This window comes from Vanessa cardui, chromosome 3 (genome assembly GCF_905220365.1).
Source record: "Vanessa cardui chromosome 3, ilVanCard2.1, whole genome shotgun sequence".
NCBI lineage: Eukaryota > Metazoa > Arthropoda > Insecta > Lepidoptera > Nymphalidae > Vanessa > Vanessa cardui.
This window is the reverse complement of record NC_061125.1, coordinates 6161758-6189741: the sequence shown is the minus strand read 5'-3', so window position 1 is coordinate 6189741 and position 27984 is coordinate 6161758. Positions and strand designations below refer to the sequence as shown.

Sequence of the window (27984 nt, the reverse complement as noted above, 5' to 3'; positions counted from 1 at the left end):
ATATTGCAATGTCAATTAAATGCTGAAATTTGCAAGTTAAACAATATAAATACTTGTTGATAATAGTAATCGATGTGCTAAACACTTTTTACAATTACTTATCATGTTTAAACTATATATTTGTTAAATTATAAGTTACTATATACAAATATATGTATATAGAAAGTATTTGACTTGAATCCAAATCCAAAACTGGATTCAATCAATATAATTAACCTCGTTTTTATTCGTCCGTAAATTGTGATGGCTTTGCAGTTCATTTTGATATCTCAACAGCATCATAGTCAAACAAACATTCAGTATCTACCAAAACTTCAAAGAGTCGCTTTCCCTAGTCACGGCCCCGGTTGATAAGTGGCCGAAAGGGCTCCCCTGCAGCCCGCGCCTCTGCGACCTACTTTCCGCCCTCGCCCTACCGATCTTTGTGCTCGCCATCGCTACTTGCACAACTTGCTTCGTATCAGCTGGATGATTATGTTGATTCAGCTATGTATTTAGTATGATTCAAACTGTGAATTGTAGCTTTATATTTTTATATTTCGCTTTACACCGATTTATTGATCGTAATTACGTATTTTAAAAATATTTACTATGTTAAAATTTGTTTGTCTTAGCGACACAGTAACGCGACTATCTCGTGGGAACGTTTTAATTTATGGCTAAAATATATCTCGATAAGATATAATCACTAAGAGCACTTATATTAAAAATGAAGTGGTTTTCTTGAAAAAAAAATACAACTTCAAAGCAGAGATTCATTCTTGAATATATGTTTTTATACAAAAACCAATAGTTACATTTTAAACGTAACCCAAATAGAGGAGCCATGCCAAAATCTACGAGTATTAAAACGTGTATTAACCACATCCAAATACTTTTACAACGTTAATATCGTCTGTGAAAGACATTTTATCTAAGAAGAATTCTACTATATTCTCTTTTGTGTCAATTTTTTTATGAAAAGTACATGTAATTTTGTATAATAATTAAAACGGCAAATTGATTTCATAATTACTATTTTTTTTATTTATTATTTCGACTTTTGACATTTACATAAAATAAACTGCAATTTACAATTTTCTGATGATAAGTTCTTACCTCTATAAAAGTCACAATGAATGAGCCCAAATGGAAATTAATTTCCATTTGGTTTCATTCGGCAAAGTATAAAAGGTATAATATAGAGATTTATTCTATCGCCAAAGTGATTACGAGAAAGCGTGAAATGACCAAGGAACAAAATTAGAAGATAAACCAGGACTGTAAATCAACGTCTACGGAAACAGTTCAAGTGACCAAAAATACAAAGGAGAACACGCTGTTTATTGCTTTTGGGACGAATTCTTTCGATTCAAAACAAAAGTTACCTCGTACTAGTACCTTATATCACACAACAATAGAATTAATAAGCCTGTAAAATGAGTACAGACGTACAGTTCAAATTTTAAAATATTATACAACATCGTCTAAGCAATTTATCAAAGGCAAAGTGTTTGTAATGGTTTCATTATTTCAATTATACAATAATCATTTGTGCGGGTGAAATGAGACGAGTGTCTAATATTGACATTTCTCTCTGATAAAATTGAGTTTCACTTGGCATTGTTCGCTTAAGATACGTAGGTATCTACTGCTCTTTATTCTCACAATTATCAACGTACGAAGACCTTCTTATAATGGATATTTTGCTTCCGTTCTTAACTTTAGTCATCATCAGTAAATTCTATCGTCAAAAAAATATCAAGTGATAGATATAGCATATTTTAATTCAGTTAACAATTATTTAAAGTCATGTATAATTTTGTAAATTTAATGAATTTCAATAACACAAGTACAAAACTACTATCAAATTATTCGACTAAAATGATGAGAACGAAAATATATCTTAAATTTCTGAGGTACAGTTATAGTAAATGATTACAGCTAGTTCGTTAGAGTTAACCTAATCCGTATTCTACTTATGTGCATAAATCATGTATTTATAGCATGTTAAGGTCATGTGTTTAGTCTTGATAGCAACCAATAATAATTAATATAAATCGTATGCCCTGTATAAAGGCATCATTGTGGAGGAATTAAATCTTCCAGGCATTAGCTGATTATCTATTAGTAGAAAAGGTAGGATAACGGGGGGTTGTGCTTATTATGTTGATAGGTATATTGAAATGTTTTAATTAAGCGTTAGAGTTTAACATCTTTAGATAATGTATGATATCATTGATGTCAACAAGTCTACGTTCTACGAAGACTCATATATTATTAATATTTGCTCTTTATGTATTTACAAGGTCATTTTGTTAGATATAGGACCGTAGTTTGTAAAAATGCATTATATACGTACTTATTTCTCATTTGTCTTTAACTTAAAACAGACAAGGTAGCTGTTTTTGTTGTGTACAATAACTAATTTGAGGCTTAAAATGACGCATGTTGAAACATCCATCCGTTTTCACACATCAAAATCAATCAAAGTTCCCAGACTTTTCATTCCAAATTTTGTTCAGCGGTGAACCTAAATTTGCTGAAGAAACCAGCTTGAAGTGTCAAATGATATTCTATCATATGTTCATATAATAAATCTAATTCGCAGAGATCGGATGAAATGGATTGATGGAATAAGCGTCAAGCCTATTAAGAGTCGAGATCTGTATCCAGCAATGGGATGTTCACGGTATTTTATAAAAAATATTGCTGAGACATATTTACGTAAATATTATGATTGCATATTTAATAAACGTTGAAGAAAGTAAAAAATATTAACTCCTGCTCCCTTCGTCCGATGCCTGTATCCTAAATATGTTCGGAGAAACTAGCAAAATTGTTTTTCATATCGACCTTTTAGATCTCACCAAATATTGTAAAATGCGTCGGTAAATGATCTCAAATACGTTTAATACTGACCAAATAACCAGTTATAGTTCGAATACAACTGGTTTCTGATCCGAGAAGGAGTAGGTAATCTAAACAAATATTCTTATATTTGTAGTGGTGTGTAGTTGTGTGTTGGTCTGGCGTTTCCCACTCGGCGGGAGAGCGTGCAATGTAGAAAGATGTCGTCTATTTATAAATGGAGAACATAGCGGGCGAGCGCATCGCTGTGGAGCTGTCGTATCTCTTGATTTTGAAAGTTTTATACCTGCAGATGAGCGTACAGCGCAGTACCTAATATTCTGCAAGTGCATTTCGGACGTTATTAGTCGGAAAATATAGTTGGTATTCTTATACGAAGTCTAATAACTGTTTTGTTCAAACATTATACATATGAAACGATCTATCTTTTCATACTTGTTTTCCTTTAGATGATGTAAATGTGAGTTAAGTTTAATTATTTCGTACTGTTTTCAACTACGAGTATACATATAAAAGTGTGTTTTAAATATAAAACTATTTTTCACGAGAAAACCTTTATGAAACACAAATAAATAGTAATAATTAGCGGTTACTTTAGTTACGTAAACTAATTTTTAAATCATTTGAAAGTCCAACATCAGTTTTTTTTAGGACTTTGATCGGGTCCGGCAGGTCTCGGTTCAAACATTGCGTACGGGCGGTGCATCGAACGCAGAGAGAGTTGGGTCGTTGAACCCCCAGTCATGTGCATTCGGTTTTGTACGCTTAAACCTAATCCCAATATACGTAATAGATAAATACAAGGCAGGTGCCAATTTGTGACGTAAGAAGATTGCACAATTCTAACATCGTTTATATATGAAAGTAGCTTTGCATATATGTTAAGGTATTAAATCAACAGTTGTTATTACTTACGTTATATTTTCTACCGATATTTCGTAATCTAAATTGGTACTAATTAGTCTTTAGCGTACCTAATTGCCCCTTTTGCTTTGTTCTGGTGACCTTTTCGTTCGCATTCCTGTGCTGGCTTTATAATTATTAATGATGTAACTTGTGTTAATACTTAAAACTTCTTAGCTTTATTTAGAAGTAACCTTAAGAGACGGATTAAAACATTTATTACACTCAAAGATATTTAATAATAAAAGAATATTTGTAATTGTGTATCCGTACTTATAGCACGTCGTAAGATTATTAGTTATTATTCATTATTTTTAAATATGTATGATATGATGCATTACGAAAACGCAGTATACATAGATTCATTAAACAAAAAAAATTGTAAGAAAAAATAAAAATTATTATCACCATTCCTGGCTTTACTAAGATAAAATACATATCTATACTTTATAATGTTTGTAATAGAATGTACTACATACATGTATATAATATATATGAAATTTAGCCTATTCACATTTTCAAGAAACAATCCGCTGATTATACATAGATATGTAGTAAATTATTGCATATTTTATTATTAATAATATTATGTTAGATAATTTTGTCGAAGAAAAAACAGTTTTAGGGAATTACATTAACAGCGCCTGCGTTCTCTTTTATAATATTGGTATTTTTTAAAAGCAACCCTTTTTGGGAATTTAATACCCATATTATATACAAAATCCTAGATATTGTATATAATACTTAATTATATCCGGGCATAAGGCATCCGGGTTGTGAGTTTAATAAATAATTTGAATAAAAACCGTTATAAGAACTTTTTTTTTTATTTATTTCGGTTATACGTTGATATCTTTAATGACGCACGGATGTGCCAACTTTCATCTCAATACATTTTCGGTTTTATGATAATCAAAATATAGTTAGTTACTTGTTGTCTAATAAAACATATTTTATAAATTAATTTGATAATTAGATTTCAGGTTTTAATAATGCCATAACTTAGTAACGCAAAATGAATATAATAGTAGCATTACTTGCACAATAGTTTTACTGAGACTTCATTATTAAAATTGAAACATGATTAAAAATGTATATGATGATTTAGTTACTATATAAATTAAATATCTATAAATAGTTAATGGGTTTATAAGAACATAACGCGAAGTCATTCTTGACTTTTAGATAAACCAAATAGAAAATGATCAATTAAACCTATCTTATAATTCATTTAATGACTGGCTTAATCAACAAGCTTTACCTGGAGTTCCTTATTCTTGTTATCTTTATGTGAAGCTGCTCTGATAACACCAGCTTTCCATCCCCATTCGGAAACTTTATTCACGTTTATTTTTGAAACACCACTCACAGAGAGAAATCTTTTGCCGACCAAATCTTCACGGTATCTAAATGCCATAACGAACTACACAATCACATTATTCACAGTAAAAAAACTACACAAACGTCAAGAAACACAACGCTCAAACGCATTACACACTACACTGTACGTCGAGCGAGGAGAAACTACGACACTACGAGAAATCTTCCAAAGAACAAAAATCCAACGAGGTAAAGGCGGCTGATTTGAATAGTACATAGCAAAAATATACACCTGCTAACAGCAAGAACGCCTTCTGAAATTTACTGGTTATATTAATATCCGACCACATTGAGATGAACGTTCAATCGGTTAAGTTACCGCAAATGAAACTACTTTTGAATTCGTACATCCTACATCAGATTAAATGTTTTGTCATATTGCAGTACATCTACTGTTTAATAGATGGCGTCTTAAAGACGTAAATTCTATTCATTCACAGATGGCGCACTTAAAATAAATGAAATTTAATTATAATATTCTATATTCTTGTTATATTTATATAAAATAAAAAAACATATTAAACAATATTTCAAGTTAAAAAAATAATTTTCTGTTTATTTCATATAATCTAATAAATTATATTTAGCTAGTTTTTTTCATTCCATTCCTAATTTTTAAACGAAATGTCATATTGATTGTTGAGATCACGTGATCAAAACATAAGTTCAATTCAATATGGCGGTTGGGTCTTTTTGAGAGGCGGTTGTGTTTTGTCATGTTTACATTAATGATTATTTTTAGTGAGTTTTTCTTATGTGACTATTAATATGATATCGTCGATCATTTCCCGACTGGTAATGTAAGTATACAAATATTAATTCCCGTTCTATAAGGATTTGGATAGGTCTGATTTATTACCTATATTTTTAGTCTGCTATCTTTCTTTGTTTGAATATAATTACTATTGTGCGCACACTATTTGCATACATTTTAAAATTAATAAAATATATGTCATTAAAATATATAATGCCTATTAATTAAATATTATTCAACACGTTAACGTTAAATCGAATAAGTTTTAGTTAATTAGTCACGGATTTCAAAAATACAAAGATTCTATAAAAATGGGTTAATAAATAAAAAATAAATCATGAAATAAATATGTTGCATTTTTTTTAAACGTATATAATTACTTTAATATTCTAGATGCATTGCCTATATTGATAGATGAAAGCTCTATGAGGATTATACTAATATACTTAGTGTATATTCAATTTTACAAGAATTAAATAAAATCTTTAACAATTGGATAGGTAATCTTTTTGTAGAACATCACGTTCTCATCTAGGTTAAAGACATTACATTATTTTTTGTAATAGGCACACTGCATTAAATACACATTACTACAAATTTGTCTTGGTGTTAAGTAATTAAGAAACAATTTAAATAGTTCTGTATGTTACACACATATAAAACAACTATAACTAGAAAAAGAAAAGATCTTGACATTATGCAACATTATACTAACAGAAAAAAAATTGAGTAATGATTTTCTCCAGAAAGTACTTATTTTTAGATTAAATAGTAGTGATAATTTGTATACTACCATTATATAGGAGCAAGATTTTGTAATGATAAAATATTTATAAATAATTATTTATTACATAGTATTTCTATAATAATTAGGTACTATATGCAACCATGTACTTAAATAGTTATTAACTAAAAATTATATTCATTGTAACATATGGTAATATGATAGCTAAAAACTAAGGAAAAATTAATTTTCCTTTATTCTTATAATTATGGTTAGGACAATGCAAAATTTTAATTTATATTTAGAAATCAAAACTGATATATATCAAATATAAATTAAATTATATTGTAATTGACATTTTCATTGACATTGATATTTTCAGTCCCTTAGCAAATTTTTAAAGTTAAAGCTAAGAGCTGTTGATACCGTCTGTAATAAATATAAGAATGTAAATCTATTTTTAATGCCAGTTGATAGAACTAGTTTATGTTTTTTTAAATTGTAATGTGAGTGTATTATATACTTTTGGACTAATTTATTAATCACAGAAAACTGACTGATTTGGCCTAAAAGTTAAAACAACATAAGATAACTTCTGTTTTTTTAAACTTTTTTATACCATTTTTTTTTTTTAATCGCTGGAAATCGCGTTACGCGCTTCCCCCACGTGATGGTATGTGGGGGGGTGTGTGGGACTCCCCGGTTTCCTGGACGCCGAGTGCGCCCAGGTCCACCGGGTTTACCCACTAAAAAACAAGCGGTACCCTCTCCGTCTTTCGGCGGGCGCCACGGGATCGCTTACGCATGCTACCGTGACGCCCTGAAAAATCTTTTATACCATACTTAACATATTTAAAATACTTACCCCAACATTTATTATAACTTTAATGGTTCTATAGATTGTCATAAAGATAAATTTCTAGGAGTTCTGTTCTGTTGTACAACAAATAAGTTGTAAGATACAATCTATTATGTTTATTTTATTGTATTGACTTTAACAAAACCGTACACAGTTGGCATTATCAATTATTATATTTTCATTACCTGCAATTTATAGGAAACATTTGTAAGATAGCAATCATTTACACTGCCATATGTTTGCAAATAGCCACATTTCGTCTTATATTGGCAGAGATCCAAGTATGTTTGACTGAGAACAACTAGCCATCCTGAAATTTGGCAGCACTGTAGCATGCTTAAACCTTTTAATCTTATTTTCACCTTCAGACATTTGGTGTCTTGCTGTAGCAGTGTTAGCTCTGTGACATTATTTGATCTAATTATTATCAGAACATCAAAAGTTATAGAAGAACTAAATATTTATGTAGTTAATGAATGACTGTTCACATTTGTGAAACGAAATACCGACAGTGATCGTGATAGTTGAGACAAAGAAGTTGGTCTTGCTGGCATATTTGAAGTTTCGTCATTAGGGTGCCCCAGTGCACTGCCGGGTGCTATTTTCGGTGAGGCCTGACGCTGGGCGTTCGCCTCTGGGGTGCAGTTGATGCTTTAGTCCGTGACGAACGCGGCTTGCGCTCGCGCCGTGCCTCTATAGAAGACGAGTGTAGTGCATTGACACTTAACTGTATTGTGAATCATTTATTGTCAATCAGTCCTCGCTTACTGTAATTATTAGTGTCTGTTCTGAGTGCGCTCGATTTATTCGCGTCTTACGGAGGTCGTACACCTTGACTCCGACATATTATGCTCTTATTAGGACAGCTCGGCTTACCTTTTTAGGCACAGCCTCGGTTGATGTTCGGTCCTTTACCCAGTTTCACGGTGACGTAGTTCAATTCAATTGTTAAATGTCTTCGAGAACGAAACTCGATATCAGAATAACGATTTATTACGAGGACCATGTAGTTGTTATTTATATTTAATTTAGCGTAATGTACCAAATGTTTGGTTTTTAATACACGTTATTATGAATTGACTTGTTTTCTTTACACGCCAAAACTTATCTTACATCTTATCTCGGTATCTAATGGTTAAAAAACTTTGAAAGCATTTTCATAGCAATGGACAAAATGGATTATGCGAACTTCAAACTTAGTCGCTGTAATATTAATATTAAAACTTATGTATTTATTAAATTGTATATAAAAAGTAAACATTCTTTCAAACACAACAGACATTGTGCTCTAGAAAAAAATAAATCTTAGATTTGAGACTAATGATGTTAGTAGACGTATAAACTTTTAATCAATAATCTATTGTTCATTGTGTGTTCATACACGCTTCAGTAACCGTTGCGTATCGTGATGTTAGAAATTGAGGAACAATCTAACATGCACGCAGCACGCCTTATTATTTGAGTCAGTCAATATTAGTAACAGTTTATTACGAATTACGATACGTCTGTACCTTATAGAAGGATAACTGGTTACGTTCCGTTAAACCTGTTACAAGAATATCCCCCAGAGAATTTATTGTCTCACAATATTGTTTGAAAAATGTGAGTTACTTGTTAATGTCGACCTACTTTGTTTTATAACGCTTAGCTTAGACCGAGGGGTTATGATTAAAATGCATAGCGTGTGCATCTCACGTTGAAGTCTCATTAGTTAACTGTATAATTCAACGTATTGAAACACATACGTACCACAAAGAACATCTCATTGGCAACAAATATTAATCACAATTGTTCTCAATCGAAAACGATGTCAAGATTAAATTGCATTGGGACTTCAAAAATATTATTAATAGTATTTAGTTTTGCCTTTATTAATACACGTCATGTTTGTATACTATATCTGTAATTAGTTGTCCTACTGAATATGCAAGAGGTTATTATAACTAGAAAAATGTTTTCGATATCCGTAACCGGATCAGAGGTTCTTGACCTATATGCTTTGCGGGATAGTAGGAAAGAATATTTATAATTATATTGAGTTCTATTTTCTACGTTACGAGATGAACTTTAACGATCGTGTAATATGGATGAGCTAAGTTTTATTAATAAGTTTCTATAATATTGAATAGTTGTTGCTTTTTATATTTGGTAACAAATGTTTGATACTGATTCGGCTGCTATTTTTTTAAACTATTGGTATATTGATATATTCTGTGACACCCACCATAAGTATCGCAATTTGTTTTGTCATATGCAGTTGTCCTTCATGTCCAAGAATTGGATTACTATTCTTCTTCTTAATAATAAACATGAATATTTGTAGTGTGTGCCTTGCTAAACCACATATGAGATTGTGTTGAAATTTTGGTAATTTATTCTGCGTAGGCCAGCTAAGGTTAGCCAGGACAACAAAAAAACTTAATACGGTTGGCCGATAATATAACCGTTCAATGTAGACTTTCAATCTACTCGTGCGAAGCCGGGACTGATAGCAAGTAATCAATTATTATATTCCTTTTTTGTTTATCAACTTGAATTACTTTAAAACTGTCTTACTTTCGACGGCGAAAGTAAAACAGTTTTAAGGTATATAAACAACTTATGTTTATGGTTTTCTTTAGTTTAAATTAAATATATTGTTATAGTAACTTATTGACCAATTAAATTAATAATATAGAATCGCAAATACTAGGCGCGGTCATTTTCAATCGAGTGAAGGGATTTGCGTTAAACTATTTATTTTTAGTAATCGTAAAATGTGAAACTCGGCCAAATCATGCTTCATTAGTTCGTACGTTTCCTTATTATAACAGTCTAGCGCTCGTGCTCTAAACTATAATGTTGAACAAAAAAACAGAAACATAGAAAATTGTATTTAAAATTTGTAATTTCCGGACTACCAAAATGCGTCATCACCTCCCGCTGTCAATTTGGTTTACTTTGTAGCGTTCACCATTATTTTCATTCGCTTTAAAACAGATCTTTAAAAACATTGTTTTATAATTATTGATTACGATAAAGTTTCTGTAAAAAAGATAAAATTAATATTTACGTTTCTATGTGAGTTAATTGTTCGTTTGAAAATACTTGGTTAATTATCTTAGTGTACTATTGTTAATTAGTTAACAAAACACAAGATTAAGAGCTGTAGCCATCCCACAACTCATAATGATATAGTAACGAAAATAAACGCTGCATTGTTTGCAACGCAACACACAATACGCGATTGTTAGTTATCTATCTATAGCAAAGCAACTTGTTACTTGCATCTCTGCAATTGTCTTGTTTATTTTTAAAACCGTCGACTAAGGCAGGCTGAAGAATTCATGGACATATAAATTAAAAGATCATTTGAACTTTTTAATTTACAAATGTATAATTAATAAATCAGTCATGTATTAAAAACATTCGTGTGTGTATCGTTCGTACGATATTGTACGGATTCCTAGAGGACTGCCTATATATGGAAGTGTAGCAGTCACGCTTAGCGTATTTTCTGTTCTGATTACGCCGCTTGAAATACGATATTTAACGAATGTTAGTATCGGTATGCACCTTTATGTGTATCCTAACAAGTGTCTGCGAGCAGTTAGTGCAATTTAAATTGAAGAAGGCATAAACGCTACGCTGTCCGGTCGTTTATTATTCATCATTCGGTGAATTGTAGTCGTTTGCATGAACTGGTTTCCTGCTTGTTTTTATTATGTTATCATATTGTTCATTAATGATACTAGCCATTTGGTGCTTAAGTAGTAACGAACTAGTTATGTAATTCTTTACGTATATTTTTTTTGTTAATGCACTTTTTTTTATTCTTATAAATATAAAAATATGGCTCTGTATATTTTCAATCAGTTGTTATATTTTTTCAAATTATAATAATTAGTTTTTATTGACAAAAATAAGCACTGAAGTGACTTAAAGATTGCTTTAATTTTAATAATATATTGATTTGTGGATGTCACCCAGCGTCACTTGCCGCATTAATTAAAAAACCACTCAACGTTGAACATAGACGTCATTTACTACATAAACGAACCTTATATCTTGTCATTATATGCGCAGATGAAACTTTTACCGCATAGAAATGTGAGATAATAATTTTATTATGTAAATAGAGTAGACGCGTGATGTAATAGTGCGATGACAAATGGCAATTTTAACGCTATTTTTGCTACCTACAGCCATTATCTCTTTTATTGAATACTCAATAATACGTAATAAGAGTATGAGTTAAATAATACATATCCAGTTTAGCTATGTTTAAACGAAATATGTATATTGACACCGTTAAACGATGTACATCTGTTGAAATTCTTCAGATCTTAATCATCATCGGTTCGCCCACGACAACTTGCCCAATCGTCTTCCTTTTGTAGCTAAATTTGCAGACTGAAAAACGTCTTGTTTGCCATTTATGTTCTCATTGTGTACTTAAGGCCATGTAAAGTAACTTTGTAGTTCCCAAAATGTAATGATACGAATACCGTACTAGTACGTTTTGACCTCGGACACAAAAATATAAAGCATAAACATTTAATCTCCATAACCTATTTAAATTTTCTATTTATAGTAATCATTTACACATATGTCCGTACATAACTCTTATTCTCAATCTAAATATTGATTTGAAACTGTAGCACGCAATTATACTGAGAGTAATCTTGAGCTACCAGTATACGCAAAGCATCCAGACCGCGAACATACGGACCATACGGGCGCACTCTGAAGGCATTACTACGGACTCGGCGTAAACAAACCATTACTAGATGTGCTACCCGTATCCATGGAGGCAGGTCGCGCGCGTAACCGTGACGACAACCCCGGCCTGCCGACTTTGAGTCTCGGACTGTCCAGTGTTCGTCACATTGTCACAAAACTCGAGGCTGAATACGCTCGCGCCTTAACAACTAACGTTTATAAAAGTGAAATTGTCAAATACAATCCGTGCACAGACGATAGCAACGACTACTATGACATCTCTTTCGACTCGAAAGTGCATTTGTTAAATAGATTCGTTGTTAACTTGGGGGTGGCGCTCAGTAAATGCATACCAAGTGTTACTTTAGCTAACTTCGGTTTTATAGCCGTGACAACGGGGTTGTTTGCTCCGAGGATGATCTCATACCTGGTCGTGTATCCATTTTGCAGATTAGTATTTGGGACTCTCTACCCGGCGTATGCCTCATACAAAGCTGTACGGACGAAGAACTTGAAAGAATACGTGAGTATTGTTTTGTTGGGAAGTGTTTATTATTTAGAAGTAACTGTAAATCATATTATAAACACTTTATCTAGTGCAAATTGCTTACAAAACATTCGTCGCTGGCCTTGTCACGGGCGTGCGCGCAACTTGTTCGAAACGCTTCAGTTCGTATTGTGTCCTTTACCTCGTCTATTGCAATTAGTATAGCGTGCAGGTGCTATACTCTATTGCTCCATATTCTGCTTATCATATAATGTATTGCAATCAACTTACATAGCATGAGTACTTTGTTTTACTCATTGTTAACTACAATAAAAATAAATCCATTGAAATTAAACGTTAAAAATTTCTGTAGATATGGTTTTATATGTATGATGGCGAAAATATTTCAAAACTAAAAATAACATTCTATATCCGTTTTATGAAGAAGATTTGGAGAAGGATACACAATATGCGTGACATTATCACCCTGTATGTGTCGTATAAAAATTACACGTGTACGAAGTCATTAGTCACGGTCGACCACGAGATGAATTATAAATAACGTGAAAATTTCCGTTTATGAAATATTTACTGCCATCTCGTCTCTATTGAGGATATTTTTCTAATTTAAAAATCTGTAAAATTATCTTCATTCCAGGTAAAATGGATGATGTACTGGATCGTGTTCGCCCTGTTCACATGTACGGAGACATTCACAGACGTGTTTCTGTCTTGGTTCCCTTTCTATTACGAAGTGAAGATAGTACTTGTACTGTGGCTCCTGTCGCCAGCCACCAAAGGCTCTTCGATCCTCTACAGAAAGTTTGTTCACCCAGCGCTGTGCAGGCGAGAACAGGTAAAATTGATTTTGTATACTATGACCGTAAATGCATAAACAGCAATATTCGTTATAATTTTTTTAAATATGTAAACATATCCCAAGGTTACATATCTAATTATTAATGGTTTCTTTTAAATAATTCCGTATAATTTGAGTATAAGCACGGGTTTCAAATTCCCGACCTGTTGAATGTCAATTGAATGTAGCGGGCAGCTTCCTGTGCGACGTGCGACGAAGCAGTCTCCTTTTATTAAGAAATCTATAAATCGTATCTCCTTATACAGATTTGAATGTGTTATATGTAACACAATAAAACTAATTTAGAGTTCATTCATTTACAATATTTGAACTTTTAAATTACCCATTGAACTAACTATCACATATCATTGAACATTTTTTGCCTCTAATAATTCTGACAATCAGGTAGGATAGTTTACTTTCTAGGTTGGTCAATACTAAACATATTTAAAATAAATAATAGAAAAAAAAAACAAAAAGATAAACATCATATACATGTATAGTACGACACAAATTAGATGTAGCATCGGAAAATGCAATGGAATGAAAATGGCTTTATTTTCATCCACTGCCGATTTACACGACCAATAGAAATAGCTCCCTATCGCGCCATTCGACGCTATTCGTCGCTATAGATTCTCGCGTCAGAGAAAGCAAGTTTATGTAAATCGACGTGTCAAATTGAAGAATATATTAGATCATATGATATTACAAGTTACGTTAAGTTTACGTTTGTGCAAAGATCATGTTCGCATGAGAAATAAATATTGATAATTTGGGATAGCGTACTCAATTCGGATGTGATCGGTTTTACGAATTTTGCCGATGATACATCTAACTTGTGTCGTACTATATATACCAACTCGTTCCGTACGAATGAAATGAGAGTTTGTTAAAAAAAAACTTAAACCCGATTGTAGCGTCAATCTAAGCCATTAAGAGGTCCCACTCAAACGCACACATTAAAAGATCATTAAAAATGGTCAGCCTTTCAGGATGAGTTTAATTACAAACGATTACACTTACAGTAGAATTATATATATATAGTAAGAGGCATTATTCATTCATAACAATCTTACCTAACGTATATAAAATTTACGAAATGATTACCATCACGTTAGAATATGAAGGTCTAATATCTTATAACATTCAAACCTACACTCGCTTGAAAATCAAACAGCCTAAGATAAAATAGAGAGTATGAATCACTTATAAAATATCCTTGAAGCCAGATCATTAATAATTGTTTTGATAACGTAAAATATTCGGTCTGTGTTCTAAATAGCTATTCTTTTATTTATTTATGAGTCAAGTTGAGTTTTTTATTATCTGTTTTCATAAACTACCATTCGTATTATACATTTCTTTTTTTATTATTATTATTTCGTAAAATACTTTATTACTAAGTATAAACTGTCTTTTTTCTCTTATAACATAAAACTTCAAATTATTTGCAGGAGATCGATGAGTACATAGCCAAAGCCAAAGATCAGGGTTACCACACAGTGCTCAATTTGGGCACAAAAGGAGTCAACTATGCCACTACTGTTATTATGCAAACTGCTATCAAAGTAAGTCTCCTTTTAACATTACGGCAGATTATTTAATAGCATGCTTCTGATAATATTTGTACTCAAATAAGATGTTTTCAGTACACATAAACCTCGTATATAATAAAATAAAATCTTATGTGGAGGATATACACATAGTCTCTGTTTTCTTATTTGAGTCCATATAAATGTGGAGTGCGGTATAACCCGTAACAAAATTTATCAAGTACAAGCAATTATAGAGCAATTGTCAATTTTTGTTTTATTCACCCGTTGTTGTCACGTAATAGTGTTCAAATTGGACTTGTGGCATGCTTGATCACGAAACAAAGTACAGCAGAACAAATCACAGACGATAGCTTGTCGCACTGCTTACACTGTTTTCAATCCAAACATTTCGTCATCAATCATGTCCACACCACTAAGCATTCATTTGTTGCATCAGCTTGTTTTAAAATACCTACATTTTGTATTTTTTTTTTTTAATTTTATTAACACGCTTTTTTTAATTTCCTCCCCCCACCCATTCTTTTCCAATTTTTCCCATCAACCGCATCACTCAGAACTTAAATCTGCCGGTCCCCGAGCAAGGAGAAGTGAGGCGAGCGATACAAGATCGTGACGTCACCGATGGTTACCATGATTACGAAGAAATGGAATTTCAACGAACAGTTAACACGGCTAGCACCGTGGAAATAGTTGAATTAGACCATGAAAATGACGAAAATGAACCAATCGGCGACGGTGATTCCAATGATCCAGACTATGAACCTGATCTGTCATCAGCTCGCAGTCGGGGTAATGTTGTCCGAAAACGTAAAACTACAAAAGATAAAGAGAAAAAGCCTCGAAGTAGGTCGCGGGGACGTCGTACAAGGAGTCAAGCTGCAATAGAAAGCAAACGGGAACTGACAGTCGATTGACTCGATACGTTTGATCTAATAAAACGCAACTGTGATTTTAATAGATGTCTAGAAATGTTTATGATCAAGTCCAAGATATATATCGGACTAAATTTTAGTACCTATCTGTTTCATTTGAAAAGTTCCTGCCGGCTCATTTTTTCTTTCACTTTTTATTATTGTTATTAATTTTGAACGTATTTTATAGAAACAGTTAACTTTTTAGTTTTTCTTTCTTTCTTTATTATAAATATATATCAAAGTAAATGTAAAGTCAACCAAAAAATAAGCTTTACTTTTTCTTTTTTAATTTTCCATCCGGTCCGATACAACGCTATCAAAGGTCATTGTTTAGTGTTATTTTGCATGAAATGTATTTTATTGTGAAATCACCGGTTTTGTATGCTGTGTTCTTAGTTTTATTGTAACGTATGACTGACTTAGCATAATTGATATTTTTATAACTTTTAAATAAATATAGTGTTTTGTAAACGCTACTTTATTTCTAGACCTTTCAAAATTTACTTAAAATTGACATAATCACATTGCATGTGCTAGCCACGTGAAGCTTACGCGTCGTTTAAAAGTAAGTATTCTTTTTTTTTTTTGCTCTATGGTGTGTATTAAAACTTGCTTGCTCACCTCTGCTAAAACCTTAACTATTAGAAACAGCAACATTTTGTGAATATAATTTTTGATTATTTTAAAAACTGAAACCATTTTTTTAGTCTTGATTGTTATGATCCTCTTTTATAATAAAATTTCAGCTCCTTTTTGCAACATAATATACTTAATTATTTCTCTGCCTCGAAAGCAACTGAACGAATTTGTTATAAATTATAGCGTTTTTTCTAAAGATTTATCAATATATTTTTTCGATACATTTTATGGTTACTGACCATGGAAATAATATGATTAAAATTAAGAGAACTACCTCGTTCAGGTTGTTGTTAGTCTGTTTGACTTCACAATAATAAGGCCCTAAGGCTTAGGTCCTTGGTTCGAAGCAGATACCATACACCCGGCTCATAAAAATAATAACAGACTGAAGTTGATAAATAAGCAGTGTTTTTAAGATTGTGCGTATGCACTCTTACACTTTATAATTTAAAATTTCCTGAGCTGGTAGGTCCTGATATAGGCTACCGGTGTGGAGACCATTACGGTCTAAAGTGTTCGCCACTTGCATTTGACTTCACAATAATAAGGTCCCAAAGCTAAGGTCCTTGGTTCTAAGCAGATACCATACGCCCGGCTCATAAAAATAATAACAGACTGAAGTTGATAAATAAGCAGTGTTTTTAAGACTGTGCGTATGCACTCTTACTCTTTAAAATTTAAAATTTCCTGAGCTGGTAACTCCTGATATAGGCTACCGGTGTGGAGACCATTACGGTCTAAGAGTGTTCGCCACTTGCAGGGCGGCGGCGGGCTAGTGCAACAGCTCCGCAAGAGCTACAGCCTGTCGGACCTGAGCGAGTGCGAGCCGCGCGAGGAGCGCGCCGCCGACGAGGCCGACGACGTGCTCGCCGAGCCGAGACTCATCAGGCGCTCGGTCAAGAGGTACGGTCTTTGTTTCGTGGGGAAACATGTCATAGTGTTCTGCAGTTTGTATGCGATTGTGACGTGTTTGATGACGCCTCAGGGGATTATAGTAGCGGCACGCTATGATGGCCGTTTTGACGTTTGCCTGCTCATGAAGTTTCGTATTTAATGAATAATTACATCAAAGGAGCAAATTGTTGTTCTTTATTGTCAATAGTGTCGTAAAATTTATCGAATGTAAAAATTTTAAAAAAAGCTTGTGAACATGTGACTAAAGAAGAATGGAAAAGGTTGTAAATAGATCTTTTAAATTAATAAAGGACGATTATGAAATAAATGTGAAATTAGATAATATTTTAGAAAATGATCTTATAATTAATGTGAGTGACGATAGCAGTGAGAGTGAAAGCAGCAGTAGGTATGGACGACTCCGATTAAATATAGCCACTATTGTTTTTGGTTTCTTTTTTGTATCAATTTATTTCTTGTATGTAATGTGTTTATAAAGTTATTCATTCTAATTCCAATTTTTAATTTAAATTGATTTCGTTCGAATATATTACTTAAACTTATTTTATATATTTTTTATTAAACCTTTTTAATCAGGTACTACTTGCAACAAAAACAGGAATTTAATTACTTGCAAAAAACAAAGATTTGAATATATTATATCGATAATAAATTTACATTTCACATCACTTTTTTAATTCTATCTAAGGCCATCGTATCTTGCCGCTAGTATAGTGTTAATTTATTGGATTTGACGGTTGTTGTGAGACGCAAGGTTGATATGGATATTCTACGGAAGTACATGATTTATATTGCTTAACGATAAGGCAATTTCAAATGGAACTGGGTTATTCAAGCATCTTTAAATTTTTATTTTATGTGTAATTTTTTAATATAATTTCACAGCGGATATGCGACCCGGCGGAGCGCATCCGAGTCGAACAGTCGCACACCAATGTACTTCCCGGAGGTCGATGTGGACGTCCGCCCTGCGCGAGGACGCATGGATGAACCCGATTTCAGGTATCTATATAAATCTTATATTTAATTGATTTTAATTCAAGGATACCATAAAACAGCATAGCTTAGACTTCAATTTCATTTCTACAAAAAAAAAAGTCATAATGCAATAAAATATAGCGACTGTGTCCCTTCTCTCGATAATGATGTTAGACAACGGCTAGGTTCAAAATAATTCCTATAATATTTAAATAAAACTAGTTATAACGGATTTTAATCGCGTATATTAACGAACGCTGTAAAGTGCTCGAAACGTCGGGATGTCCAAAATAATTAATATGACTTACTTTGACTTAAAGTCCTATGACCCCTAGATGGGGCAGAGGGCGTCCACAGAGGTTATCCATCTCGATCTGTCTTGAGCTTTATGCTTCATCTCGCTCCACGTCATACCTATGCTCGCCACTTCAGTTATCACAGTGCGACGCCAGGTTTGGCGAGGACGGCCACGCTTCCTCTTCCCCTGAGGATTCCAATACAAGGCTTGCTTGGGAATGTGGTCGGGATCCCTTCGGAGTGTGTGGCCAATCCATCCCCATTTGCGGCGTTTAATCTGTCGATCAATGTGGCTTTCGCGGCATTTCTCCAACAGTTCTGAGTTGGAGATGGTCTCGGGCCAGTAAATTCCGAGAATGCGGCGCAAACATCGGTTGACAAAGACCTGGATTTGGCGTGAGATGACTTTTGTGACCTTCCACGTCTCGCACCCGTAAAGCAGTACGGTTTGACATTGGACCCGAAGATTTTGAGCTTGATCCTTCGGGTCAGCTTTCGTGACTGCCAAACAGGTCTCAACTGCGCGAAAGTAGCTCGGGCTTTAGCGATCCGTGAGGCGATGTCCTCCTCACATCCCCCCGTTTCCGACACGACGCTCCCGAGGCAAGTAAATTGGTGAACGCGTTTCACCACCTCTGTGCCAATCAGCAACGTTGAGTTGTTCTTCACACCAGATCGCATTTCTTTGGTTTTCCGGGTATTTATCTTCAGTCCTGTCTTTGCTGCGGGTATTTATCTTCAGTCCTGTCTTTAAAATAATCAATATACGCGATTAAAATCCGTTATAAACTAGTTTTATTTAAATGTGTAATAATCGCGAGAATTTAAGACAACATTAATTCCTATCATAATCCGATGTGACTGCAAAGCTATTAACAGTGACCCCCGCACCCGTAGCCACATAAAGTCGACGGAGGACATCAGCTCGGGCTACTCGAGCGCGGAGAACTCGTCGTCTCTGACGCGCACGGCGTCGGTGGGCGGCGCGGGGCGGCGCGCGCGCACGTCGCGCACGGCCGTCACCGCAATCAAGCGCCCGCCCGCCGCCGAGGTCTGGTAACGCCGCCGCACTTGATTACGCGCTGCCCTCTCTACTCGGAAGACACGTGGCCGACTCCTGTATTGGGACGAGTTTTAATTAAAATCGAAATTCGAACTCGTTTTGGCGGGAAAATTGGGTCTTGATACGGGAGCTGGCCATTTTTAAGATAGGACGCACTTGATTACACGCTGCCCTCTCTACTCGGAAGACTCGTGGCCGGCTCCTGTATTGGGACGAGTTTTAATTAAAATCGAAATTCGAACTCGTTTTGGCGGGAAGAGTCTTGATACGGGAGCTGGCCATTTTTAAGATAGTTTACTTAAATTTATGTTATATAGTTAACCTTACCTGTTGAATATGGTCGTACCAGTTGAATATGAATTGTGCTATTCATATTTGTTTAGTTTTTTAATTTTATAATTTTAAGACGGTTTACGTATAAAAATTCAAGTGCGTCCATATATTATCACCATTTTAATATCATACGCTATTGTAACATTATTTGATTAATTAGATGAATATTTGCTATATTAAAATAAACGAAAGTAGATTGAAGGTGAATGATCGATTGCTCAATCAGGGTAGGTTTGGTGCTGGTTATGGTTCGTATTGTATTAATAAAACTATATATACGTTTTATATAAATCCCAATGTAATAATAGGATGACTTAGTTCCTATACCATGGTTAATGTAACAATATACATAACTATAACACATGACATAATATAGAGATTATTGGAGTAGAACATTGCACGTAAATGCAAAATATCGACAATATATTTGTACACACCCAAAATACCTCATATTAAAAATATATAACAATAAAATTATAAAATAATTTATATAGGTGGGCTTTTAATATCGTAATTTATAAATGGTAGTTTTTAACTTTCCAAATTATTGCTTGATTTATATAATAGAAGGGTAGTGGTGTGCAGTATTACAATAAGACTGTTTGATGCATTTATTTATTTATTCTATATATTTTCCATCATTTACGTTCGTTTTGGTTTTGTTTATTACTTCTCTTGATTCAGACGTAGTAATTTTTATTTAAAGGATAATCAAGTTGTCATCGAGGAGCTCCAAGACGACGATAGTATAGATTATGCAAATATGCCCCCTCTCGTTAATTTCTCGTCTCCCCTTTTCTTATCCCACACCGATCCTCCGTTTATTTACCAATATGTCGGAGACCAGGTTAAAATAATACAAGTATTAGGTAATTATCCATTGAGCAATAACTCTAACGACCACAATGGTAATTCAGATAAACGGGACCAAAAAGAAGCCACTGTGGAGACTCAAATGTCGTCAGTAAACAAATATCCAGAGAATGAAAGCATTGATAGATCTAAACAAGCGGAAGCAACTGTTAAAAAAGACTCGAACATAGACATTCCTATCGATTTTGATAGTAAAAACAATAATAGTCATAATAAGGAAGAATGTGAAGTTAATGAACTATCCAATGATATTAATAAAAGTTGCAAATCGGATAATAATTTTATTCATACTATTGACAATACATCACAATCAGTAGACAATGTTTCTGAAGAAGTAACTGATTCAAGTTTCTATGATACATTACCAAATGACGGCGATAAAATAGAAAGTGACGAGGAAGCATCGTTTGAAACACCCATATCAACACCTAAAAGTAGCAGAAAATTAATAAAAGGCAAATATGGGAAAAGTAAAGCTCCTCTTCCACCAAAATCAAACGAACTTGAAGGAGAGGAATTACATTCTAGAACAGATAGCATTGCGCCAAATAGTGAGGATAGTTTAGTTAATATGAATCCAAATATTATTGACAAAGGAGATGAGATTCTGGAAACTATAAATACTCAAGTTTCTATTCCAAATGAGTTAGTGGATGATATTATAAGAAAATCACAAGAATTTAATCTTGAACTTAATGAGAATTCGAATGTAAATTCTGAACCTGACAAAGATAGAAGTCGCAAATCTATCTCTCCTGCGAAAGTTTCTAAAGGAAGCTCAGCTTTAGGAAAACTATTTCAACTACCAAGTAAATTAGTGTTTTGGCATAAAACTGACGACAAATCAATAACTGATACAAATTTATCAGATATCAGTAGGAAGTCATCTATTGAAAATGTCAATGATGAATTCCAAAGTTGTCCTGACTTAAAGGCTCATAGCTCTAAAAATGAAATCCCTCAAATTGAAATTACTGAAGCATCATTCGACGACGTTAGTGGCGATAAAGCTCCAAATGATATTCTAGAAAAGAGTGACGCTCTGCAAAAAGTTATCAATGAAAAGCTAGAAAATCATCCTGAATACAAACTCGTTTCCTTACACGAAGAAATACCGACCACATCAAAATGCACAGATGTGTAATTGTCGATCCTATATCCGAATCCATTTCTGATACTGAGGCACAGCATCGAACAGTATGTTTATTTTTTAGTTGTTTGTGTGTTCAGTTTGCATGGTGGAATTATAAAGTTTTAAATAAGTTCAATATACTATACCCAACTAACCCGATGTGTTCAATAATTTTTTAACAAAGTCCTTTATAATAAAATGTAAATAAGTTAGTATATCTTTGGTTATATTTTACTTTTTATTTGCTTATGCGTGTGTTTAATATACATATATTTTAGAACATTTTTTTTAATTTTAGACTCTATTTGTTATCTGTGTGTATTATTGTTTATTTATGTTTGTCTATACTAATAACTACTAGTTTTTGTAGAAATAATTTAAATGACATCTAATTTTATTAAAACTTAAATGTCGTTGACGATGGAATCCGCTTATGCTTTTTCTGAATTAGTTTTGAATTTATTTATTTTTTATTTTCAGGCAATGCTGTCGTCCTCTGCTACAATACCTCGCGCAAAAAAGTCTAATAAAAGGAAAACACAATAGATCTAGATCAAATTGTTTCCATATAGGTATTATTATAAAACCGTGAAAATAAAAAATTATAAAATACTATCCGCGCATGCTAAATCAAGATATACGTATTTAAAAAAATACAGTAAAATATATTTCGCATACTAAATATTTTTCGAGTTTCGCGCAGCCTTTCGTGTTAACTTGCTAAAATAATCTCGAAATAAACTAGAGGTATTTTTTTAACATTTGCATGAATTCTCTATCTAAAAATGTTTGCTATCCTTTGATTCCATTAAATTCATTATACACGACTAAATGTGGTACAGAAGTTCTGTATAACACTCAGTCTTAAGTAAGATTGTGAAAATGAAATAAATATGTAATTTACATATCATTTTAAGACTCCACTCCAATTAAGTTGATTTCGTATGCCTTCTATAATTTGTTATATACTAATGTTTGAATATAATATATATCTATGTATACATATTTAATGTATTAATATCAAGATAAACTATTTATTAATTATCATATGATTAAATTGTAGTTTGTAGACTTACCTGTTGAAGCTCTTACCATTTTGGCTTTATTGCCAGGATTCAGTATTAATGAAAGTTATCAAAAATGTTATAATTTTAATTTAACAGTAAGGGTCCACAGTGGCTACACTAGGGTACAGACTATCAAATGACAACTCAAAATTAAGTTCGTAGATCCTGCGCGATGAGAGCTATTGTTGATAGATACGTTAAATCGAGTGTTACTCTCTTGTGCAATAACGCTTTACGACTTTGAAAACTAAAGTTACCAACTTAGAATACCTTTAAATTGTATAGACATAGCTAAGCTATGAGGCTTTCCAAAACACACCTAACCTTTCATCAAACATCAGGCACGTGCAATTGTCAAAGGACATTTTCTAAGCATGTAATGCACATGTTATGTAATTTTTATAAAACATTATGAGAACTGCATTCTCAAAAAAAATTGTTTGCTAAGCTGCTAATGTTATAAATGTGAAACATTTCGTTTTCGCCTTCAGCCAATAACAAATGGGATGGGAATACAAATAAATGTAAAATATAACAAAACATCAATCAATTTTATAATAAATAATTATTGTAGTTTATTGATAATTTTGTTTGACAGTTCGTTACTAAATCATTCGTGACAAAAAAAATATATTTCATCAACTAATTGGTAATTTATAATTTTAGCCAAAAAATGCCAAAATAAATGACTCAAACTTAGACATTTTTGTAATATAGTTTTATAATAAATATTAATTGAAAGACAGAGACTAGTTTAAATTATCTATATATATGTGCTGAGAAACATTAAGCGAATATGATGATTATACTATGAAAATTAAATAAGAAAGCAACATGAACTTGTCTCTGAGCATGTTAGAAATAATCTTGTCTTGAGGCTTTCTGTATACTGGTTTGATTTAGTGACTACATATTTTATTTTCATTAAATCAAATTAATAACAAAACTAGGTACAGTCTCCAATAGAATGAAATTAGATTAATGTTTTAATTTATTTATATTCAAAATAAAAACATTGAAAGTGTTAGTTATTTCGCGTTTTTATTTGAAAAAGTTTATAATTCACGTCATAATTTAAATGACGTTCAACAAATCATTATTGTCTAGGCCAGACTCTTCTTATTTATGTTATCAATAAATACTCATGATATATTATGACAATAGATATTAATTATTTCTTTTTTAATTTCTGGTATTTACAGTTACATATAACTTCGGTACATAAGGTTCCTTAATTATGTAATTAAGTTGTTTCCACAATATTTTGATTTATTATCATTGTGTTCATTGACATGATATTGTGATAATTTTATTGATTTCCTTTATATAAAATAAATAAATATTAGTGTCTTTATTAAGAAATACTTTATTTTATTTGTGTATTTCTAAAGCTTAGCTTACTGTTACATAGCATTGTTATGCAAGTGTTTTAAAAAGTATGCTAAGAGCCTGTATCCCAAATGAATTTGTGTTTGATTAAATAAAATAAGAGTGTTTAATGTTTTTATTTATAAAATTCCTCCACTCCTTAACCTAAGTGTGTCAAAAATATACTTTCCATGATCTGGTTCGTAAACATTGTCCATTAATTGACTTTCTAACAAATTTAGAGACTCTGTGTCCCATACTTTTATCCAATAAAAAATTGATAACAATTTATGAAAACTATCTGTATTGTTACCATCATTTATTATTACTAGTTTTGGCAGATTCTTTATAATGTTCAATAGCTTAGGTTTAATAACAGAATTAAATAATTTGTTATTTGTTACTGCAAACTTGTGGATAATATTAACTGTTTGAACATTTAACTGCTGCCCTAATAATATGTCAGGTAAGTTTTTAAGCCACATTTCAAAAGGCTCACATGAATGAAAATGTGATAACTTTTCCGTTAGTGCAATTTTACACAGCAATGTAAATATTTCTTGTTTAGATATATCTGACATACTCTTATTGAAATATATCCAAATTATTTTTCTGAACAAATTATCTAAAACTGATGTTGTCTTTGTCCAGCCAGTAATTTCAGCAGAAAATAATGAATGCATTATATTTATAACAATATTGTTAATTTTGTTGTCAATATTTTGATTAAATATTTTTTCAATATATTGAAGTACTACAGATATTTCACGATTCTGGTTTTTTAAATTTAAGTTAGTGTTTAACAAAATGAAAAGATGACATATTTCTAAGTTTTCAGTGACTAATTTTGGGTCATTGATTACTTCATCATCAGGGCTAATATCCTTTACCATTTTTTTAGATCTAATATTTGTAATATAGGGAAAAGAGCTAAGAAAATGTTGGCTAAACAAAAACTTATACTTTTGAGAAAAAGTGATATCAATATCTGAACTTGGATATTTATCCTTATAATACTTTACAAAGGATCTTATCAAAGTAATAACTTGCAGAATATATCTCAATAACAAAGCTGTTTCTTCATTAATTACCATATCAAAATTGGCATCAGACTTCCTATTAGGACATGCCTCAAGCCATGTTGCAAAAAGTAATGGCATTAAAGTTTCAGTATATTCTTTAAATTTTTCTACTTCATCAACTTGCAACTCTGAAGATTTTGCAGAAAAACATGAAATGTTGCAATTTGTTATATAAATTGGATTAAATAATGGATAATAATTAGGTTGATTGGGTTTGAAGGAATGTAAGTTATTAGCATCATTACAATTATTTCTTTCTCCTTGTTGAATTTTCTTATATATAGCATACTTTTGCAAAAATTCTTGCAAACGTTGAAAAACTTTAACCCTCCATTTAACACTTGTAATTTGGCTGCTTAAGTTTACAGTCAGTGTTCTACCAGGTTTTGCATCAATTCTCTGCTTTGATATCATATCTAAAAAGTTTGGTGTTATTTTGTGGAAATCTTCAGCAACTCTTAAAGGTATGCATGCCAAGAGTATATCTAGGAAGAAAAGTGAGTCTTCCTGAATTCTACTGTCAACATGTGTCATGGCACTTCTCAAGTAAGTTGACATGATGTCAAAAAATGGTTCCAGTTTTTCTGCAGATACATTGGACAGAATTAAGTGCAGAACTTTTAATGCTCGCTGCCTCACCTACAAAAAATTTTATATTATCAAATAAAATATTTTGTTATAATATTATAATAATGATAATGATAGTATACATACCACTTTTTCTATATTTAAAATCAACATCGTAATTGCATGAATCAAGTCTCCCAAATGTTGCTCTAAAACTTCTGGATGTAATGTTATAAGCTCTTTCACCCCATCAAGTGCATCAGTTCGCGAGTGGGTATTAAAATGGTTGAGTCGAGATAATAGCTCCTTTAAATTAAGTTTCCGGGTAGATAATGCTTCATTCTGACCATGCTTTTTAAGTTGCTCTTTTAAGACAATTTTTTTTATCTTAAAATTTGTTTTCGTAACATTAGTACCTTTGGGTAATTCCTTGTCTTTCTTTCCTTTTAATTTTGTTTTGGCCTTCTCGGCTTTTAAAAACTTTTGATACCGAGTAGCTCCGGTTTTATTCATGTTTAAAGTTGGCAGGCAGTGGTAAACATAACCTCAATGGCTTAGGGAAAGACCGACTTTGTTTTTTCTGTCTTACTTTTGACAAATTGACATTTAACAAATATTGCCATTTTCAGACGTTTCAGTTCAGAAATTAACTTCTTTTGTTTATTATAATCTACAATAAATATAATTAATGTGAAAGTAACTCTGTCTGTCTGTCGCTCTTTCACTATTAAACCGCTGAACCGAATTTGCCTTACACATGACAATCAACGCCCTAAAACGCGAGCAAAGCCACGGGCGACTACTAGTCTACAAGCCAACAATATATTTTATTTGGCATAGGTGGCAAATAGACTGTATGCTCACCTAATGGAAGTGGACATGGACGTCAATACAAAATCTTAAAAGCTTACAAGTGCGTTTCCGGCTCTTTACGAACAAGTAGGATTCTTTTGAAGAGTTTCCAAGTACTATTGATTCGAAAAAACCACCGCGGCCGGTGTCAGTATGTTGTGCCTGCCTTAAAATTCGAGCTTATGGGTATAGGGTAACGGGTACGGGAAAATTCGGAATTCTGAGGCGATATCTACTGAAAAGTGAAATTCAACAGCCTAAAATAACCTAAATAATTCCTCACACTTTTCCCCGTGAAAAATGCTTGAAATAAATACAGAATACTCCAATAGCATTCTGTGATTTCTCCCAAGCATCGTAAATATGATTAAGAAGCGCAATTCCCGCATCAGTTGTTGATCGACCTCTTGTAAAACCAAATTGCTCACTATGAAAAATTGTATTTGTACCAAAATGGATAAGAAGTTGATTTAAAATATTTTTTTCGAAAATTTTACTTAAAGATGGGAGTATTTTTTTTATCTAATCATGCATCAGGCAAAATATAATTGTTTTTAAATGTGAAGTATCGGATCTAAATCTTGAAGGTAGCGAAATGACAAGTTTGAAATGCACATCTATATTCCTTACAACTGAACCGAATGCTGCTTAGAATTTAGAAGTGCGAAACAAGCTTTATCTACTGACCTACTGTAATATAAAAGTATAATTTATATTCATCCCATAAAGTAAAGTATTAACCGTACTACGGGTCACTTTATTTTTATTTTTTATGAAATATTTGAACAACACCTGGGTGGCTGCACACGATGAGATGAATTGTCATTT

The 27984-nt window shown here is 32.5% G+C and overlaps 3 protein-coding genes across 5 annotated transcripts in view; 1 reads left to right on the top strand and 2 right to left on the bottom strand.

Moving 5' to 3' along the window:
* LOC124543587 (lysine-specific demethylase 3A-like) overlaps positions 1 to 5290 on the bottom strand; it is a 130163-nt gene extending 124873 nt beyond the window's left edge. Inside the window, exon 1 of the mRNA XM_047121831.1 lies at positions 5015 to 5290. Within this exon, the coding sequence (XP_046977787.1) occupies positions 5015 to 5170 (156 nt within the window). The 5' untranslated portion in view covers positions 5171 to 5290. The remainder of the gene's footprint in view (positions 1 to 5014) is intronic.
* Positions 5291 to 5785: 495 nt separating this feature from the next.
* On the top strand, positions 5786 to 24781 carry LOC124543720 (receptor expression-enhancing protein 1). Of its 3 annotated transcripts, none has more exons than XM_047121995.1 (8): positions 5786 to 5933; positions 12622 to 12694; positions 13317 to 13514; positions 14975 to 15088; positions 17390 to 17532; positions 18430 to 18546; positions 19717 to 19870; positions 22701 to 24781. In XM_047121995.1, the coding sequence occupies exons 1-8, from the start codon at positions 5902 to 5904 to the stop codon at positions 22764 to 22766; spliced, it is 897 nt and encodes a 298-aa protein (XP_046977951.1). In that variant the 5' UTR covers positions 5786 to 5901; the 3' UTR covers positions 22767 to 24781. The 3 variants fall into 3 exon arrangements, with proteins under 3 accessions (XP_046977951.1, XP_046977952.1, XP_046977950.1); XM_047121996.1 differs by having other exon boundaries at positions 20922 to 24781; XM_047121994.1 differs by having other exon boundaries at positions 19717 to 19875.
* Positions 24778 to 26944, bottom strand: LOC124543719 (testis-expressed protein 10). Its single transcript, XM_047121993.1, has 2 exons — positions 26452 to 26944; positions 24778 to 26376 (listed from the first exon to the last, which is right to left on the bottom strand). Exons 1-2 carry the CDS (start codon positions 26815 to 26817, stop codon positions 24796 to 24798), a joined length of 1947 nt encoding a protein of 648 aa, XP_046977949.1. The 5' UTR covers positions 26818 to 26944; the 3' UTR covers positions 24778 to 24795.
* Between the last annotated feature and the right edge of the window lie 1040 nt (positions 26945 to 27984).